At 62.3% G+C, this 4,857-nt stretch overlaps 1 protein-coding gene across 2 annotated transcripts; it reads right to left on the bottom strand.

Moving 5' to 3' along the window:
• Positions 1 to 623: 623 nt before the first annotated feature.
• FOXA2 (forkhead box A2) lies at positions 624 to 4,435 on the bottom strand. Of its 2 annotated transcripts, XM_065059443.1 has the most exons (3): positions 3,873 to 4,435; positions 3,140 to 3,209; positions 624 to 2,528 (listed from the first exon to the last, which is right to left on the bottom strand). In XM_065059443.1, exons 2-3 carry the CDS (start codon positions 3,206 to 3,208, stop codon positions 1,266 to 1,268), a joined length of 1,332 nt encoding a protein of 443 aa, XP_064915515.1. In that variant the 5' UTR covers position 3,209; positions 3,873 to 4,435; the 3' UTR covers positions 624 to 1,265. The 2 variants fall into 2 exon arrangements, with proteins under 2 accessions (XP_064915515.1, XP_064915514.1); XM_065059442.1 differs by lacking the exon at positions 3,873 to 4,435 and having other exon boundaries at positions 3,140 to 3,833.
• Between the last annotated feature and the right edge of the window lie 422 nt (positions 4,436 to 4,857).

The raw sequence follows: 4,857 nt of genomic DNA, 5'->3' as shown, positions 1-4,857 counted from the left end.
GGACAATGCGGAATTTTAAGAAGGATTTGAATGTTATTTCGGAAAGCAACGTCTATGACTTGCAGTAAACGCGTGGGAAAAACAACAAGTGGTTGGGAGGACGGGCAGGACATCAACGGTGGGCAAGGGGTGGGGGGGGGAAGAAATGACATGAAGCCCGGCCGGGTTGCCCTGGGGTGTCCCGAAGGTCCCGCTGCCGGGCCAAGACTCTCGGGAGGTGTTTTAAGACAAAATAAAAAGCCCTCCGATTTTTCCCCCCGCGCAGCTCTCGGCGTGTCCCCCCCGGGATGCGCTGAGCCCCAGTTCCCCCCTCCCTAATTAACACTGTCCGGTAATTGCGGTAATTGCGGGGCGAGGGGTCCCGCGGCGGCGCCGGCCGCTTCGGGCAGGGTCCGGGCTTGGGGGGTTTGTCCCCCGAGAGAAGGGGACACCCCGACCCCCGGGGGGGTCCCGGCGGGACAGGACGGGGCGGTGGAGGAAACGGGCGAGTCCCAGCGGAACAGAGATGAAGGGGAAAAAAAAAACCCGCCAATAACACTTTAATATAGTTCTGTGAAAATCTGGCTAGTCGCTACCAGAATACACATTTATAAGCCATAAATAAAGCATACAGAAACGATAAATTAATCAGATCCAAGTAGTTTACTCTCCCGGTAACATCAAGTGTTTGTTTCAATTACAACGATCTATCCTGAATTTTTTTTTAACCACTTTTAATTTTTTTTCATATTTTTCCCCCTTTTTTTTTTTTCTCCCCCTTTTTCTCCCCCTTTTTACAACGTTACACGACTTTTGGATTCAGAACTAGCATGGGTTTCACACTGAAGGAGGATTTCTGTTTGTTTCTGTTGTTTGTTTTTCCTGTCACTTCCACACAAAAAAATAGATATATTTATACCTCCTTGCGACGACAACAACGGAAAATAAAGCCCAACAGAAACCCCCCTCTCCCCATCCCATTGCCCCCAGCCCGCCCCTCCCGACCAAAACAAACCACCCCACAAGGCAAACCATGGGAATCGCACCCCCCCTGGGCACGGGTGGCTTGGGGCCGAGGGGGGACACCAAAGCGCCTGTTCTTCCTGCTGATTCCCGAACGGATGCAAACATCTGGAGCCAACGGAAAGAAAAATAGATAGATATATATATATATGTATATGTACCGTGCTCGACAGCGTTCATAGTCCATCGCTCTGCTCGGGGGCTGCGCGGGGATATAGGGGGGCTGTCCCCCTCACTGTGGGGGTATCTTCCCCTCGGCCCTTTTAGGAAGAGTTCATGATGGGCCGGGAATACACACCTTGGTAGTAAGAAGTCTCTCCGGCTAAAGGGGAGGACTCTAAGACATTTTTGTTCGTTACGGGCCCCATGGCCAGGCTGCCAGGCATGGGCGAGGCGTAGCCCGAGTAGTGCATCACCTGCTCGTAGGCCTTCAGGTCCATTTTGTGGTGGTGGTGGTGGTGGTGGTGAGGGTGGTGGTGCTGCTGCTCGGAGGAGGACATCAGGTTGTTGATGGAGAAGGGGTGGTTGAAGGCGTAGTGGTGCTCGGGCTTGAGGTGGGCATCATGGGGCAGGCCGGCGTGTGGGGGGGCCAGGAGGTGCTGGGCCGGCGAGGCCGCCGGCTCCCCGGGACTCAGCCCTGGCGTGCCCTTCAGGTCGGCCAGGGCTCGCTTGTGGTCCTGGCACGGCGAGGCGCTGGCCGGGGACTCGGCGCCGCCAGAGCCCTCGGAGCCCCCCGAGGAGCTGCCTTCCCCCAGGGGTTGGCTGGGGGGTTGCCCGGGCCCCTTCTTGCCCCCGCTGCCCGCCCCACCACCCGCCCCGCCGCCATCCTTGGCGGCTAGCTGCTTCTCGCACTTGAAGCGCTTCTGGCGGCGCAGGTAGCAGCCGTTCTCAAACATGTTGCCCGAATCGGGGTGTAGCGTCCAGAAGGAGCCTTTGCCCGGCTTGTCCGGGGAGCGGGGCACCTTGAGGAAGCAGTCGTTGAAGGACAGCGAGTGGCGGATGCTGTTCTGCCAGCGCTGCTGGTTCTGGCGGTAGAAGGGGAAGAGGTCCATGATCCACTGGTAGATCTCGCTTAGCGTCAGCATCTTGTTGGGTGACTGCTGGATGGCCATGGTGATGAGGGAGATGTAGGAGTAGGGCGGCTTGGCGTGCGTGTAGCTCCGCCGGTAGGTCTTGGGGTCTCGCGAGCGGTTGAGGTTGGATTGCCCGTAGATGGGGCTCATGGAGTTCATGTTGGTGTAGGGGGCCAGGGCGTTCATGGAGCCTGCTTGGCCTCCCATGGGGCTCATGCTGGGGCTCAGGTGGGCGCCCATCCCTGCCACGCCAGCTGAGCCCATGCCGGGCATGGCCCCCGCGCCGGGGGACATGCCGGTGAGTGAAGGGCTCATGCCCGTGTTGGCGTAGGACATGTTCATGGAGGTGGCAGCCGTCATGTTGGCCGTGGTACTCATGGCCGACATGGTCATGTACGTGTTCATGCTGTTCATGCCCAGCCCCGCGTTCATGTTGCTCACCGAGGAATAGCTCTGCAGGGCAAGCGAGAGAGAAGGAAGATTTGAGGGGGGGACAGGCGGGTAGCCCCATCGCGGACAAGGACAGCCTGGGGAGCGGTGGGGGACACCCGCAACCCAGCCCCGAGTGCCATCGGCAAGAGCCTCTGCAGCCCCGGGGCTCCGTGCCCTGTGGGGCAGGAAGGGTTAAATCCTGGGGTGGGGGGGTGTTTTTCTGGTTAATGAAAAACATATATATATATATCTGTGTATATATATATATATGAAAAAAAGAGACGGGATGGCAGCAGGATCGGCGGATCCGTCCTGGAGAGGGGAGTTGGAGGAAGGGGAAGGGAAATCCCTCCCCAGAGCGAGAAAAATACCTGGGGGTGGGGGGAGGCGGGGGGGGGAAAGGAATAAATAGCGACCCAGCGCTCAGCAGCACCCCGCTGCCCCGCACCCCCCGGGACCCCCCGGGACCCCGCAGCCCTGCCCGCAGCCCTGCCCGCAGCTCTGCCCGCAGCCAGCGCGGAGCCAACCCGGAGCCCCAGCTCGGGCTTTGCTGCCAAAGTTAATCCCGTTCCGGGGCTGGCACGGCGGGGGGAGCGCGGCGGGGGGCGGTGAGCCCCAGCTCTCTTCCTTACCTCGGGCTCCCCGTAGTAGTTGCTCCAGTCCGTGTGCTCATGCCCTTCCATTTTCACCGCTCCCAGCATACTGGAAGTGGAGTGCATGGCAGTTTAAAATTTAACAGCCACAACAAACGACGACAGAGAGCAACCCAAAAAAAAAAAAAAAGAGAAAAAAAAAGTCCCCAGCCCTCCCTCCCCTCCGTCGGAGCCTCTGGAGGAGGAGGAAGAGGAGGGAGGGAGGAAGGGGGGGGAGATCGAGCGGCTTTGGGGCTGGGGTTTTTTTTTCGCTGCTGCTCCTTGGGTGGGTTTTCGCAGTTGCTTCGCGGCGAAAAGTCGCCCGGAGGCGATGGAGGAGCCGGAGGAGGAGGAGGAGGAGGGAGGAGGGAGGAAGAAGAGGAGGAGGAGGAAGAGGAGGACAAGTGCTGCAGTGACGTGGGTGCCCGGGTGATATAGCACGGAGCGGCCGGGCGAGCCTCCAATCCCCAGGTCCTCGGCTGCCCATTTGAATAATCAGCTCACACCTAGGCGGGAGCGGCTCCTCCGCGGCCCCCCGCGCACCTCTGCGCACCCCACCGCCGGGCACCCCGGGCTGACCCCCCCGCCTTGGCAGGGGGAGCCGGTTGCCGTCACCCCCCCCGGGCACCCCCGAGGGGTGCCGACCTCCCCCCAGCATCCCCGACGGGAGCTGCCCCCGCATCTCGAGCTGTTTTCCGCCCCCCAGCCCCGCTCCCAGCCCAGCCCCACGCACCTTCGCTCCCCGCGGCCGCTCGGCGGAGCCCCCGGGGCTCAGGCCGCCGCGCCCCCGGCCGTGCCCCGGCTCTGCCCCATCGGCGGGCCCGGCAGCCGCCGCTCTGGCTCTTCCTCAGGTACCTACAACAAATTCGTAACTAAGACAAACAGCGAGGACAAGGGAGGGGAGGTGGGAGGCGGCGGGACAAGCGCCCTCGGGGCCCCGGGGGCTCCCTCGGGCGGGGCGGGGTCCCGGCGGGCGCCGTCGCGGCAGCGCGGCCGAAACACCCCGGCAGCCTCGGAGAGGAGGCGGGGGAAGGAAGGACGGACAGACGGACGACAAAAATCACCCGGCTCCAAATCCCCGCCGGCTCCGCCGCCCGCCCCATCGGCGCTGCGGCCGCGGCGGCTCCCGGCGGGGTCCAGCAGGCGGGGGGGGGCCGAGGGCGGCCCCTTCCGCGGCAGAAGGCGCGGAGGGCCGCCCTCTAGCTCCGCACACCCCCGGGCCGTGGCCGTCCTCCCCCGGCGCTGTCCCTGCCTGTCCCCGAGGCAGGGCCGGCAGCCCCGCCGCTTCCACCGCGCCCCGGGCTTCGATTTTTCCTGGTTCGTAGATCCCTGACTACCGCCAAAAAATCCCACAAACCGCCCATTCTGTTTATTTATCTATTTATTTATTTGCCGCTCCCGAAAGAAGGCGGGGGGGGGGGAAACAAAAAAAAACGAAGCCATCGATGAGCGAAAGCTGGCGACTGGTTTTAAATATGACCACAAACCCTCCGGACAGGATTTCCCCTCCGGGAGGAACCCCAGGGCTCCCGCAGGACCCTCCCCCGGGCCCCAGCACCCCCAGGAGTCACCGCCAACCCAAAACAGCCCCCCGGCTCCCGGGAGGACGCGCTCCTATCGCGATAGCCGCGGCGACAGTGGCAGCCCAGATCCTGCCCGCCCCAGTATTGAGGGGGCTGTTGGGGTATGAGCCGAAGGGGGCAGGGGGTACCCCTAAA

This window comes from Columba livia, chromosome 3, assembly GCF_036013475.1.
Source record: "Columba livia isolate bColLiv1 breed racing homer chromosome 3, bColLiv1.pat.W.v2, whole genome shotgun sequence".
Lineage (NCBI taxonomy): Eukaryota > Metazoa > Chordata > Aves > Columbiformes > Columbidae > Columba > Columba livia.
The sequence above is the reverse complement of the archived record's forward strand: the minus strand, read 5'-3'. Positions and strand labels throughout refer to the sequence as shown.

Coding starts and splice junctions, on each gene's coding strand:
- FOXA2 (XM_065059442.1), bottom strand. CDS start 3,226: ATGCACTCCACTTCCAGTATGCTGGGAGCGGTGAAAATGGAAGGGCAT. Junction 2,529..3,139: donor ACTACTACGGGGAGCCCGAG/GTAAGGAAGAGA, acceptor CTTGCCCTGCAG/AGCTATTCCTCGGTGAGCAA.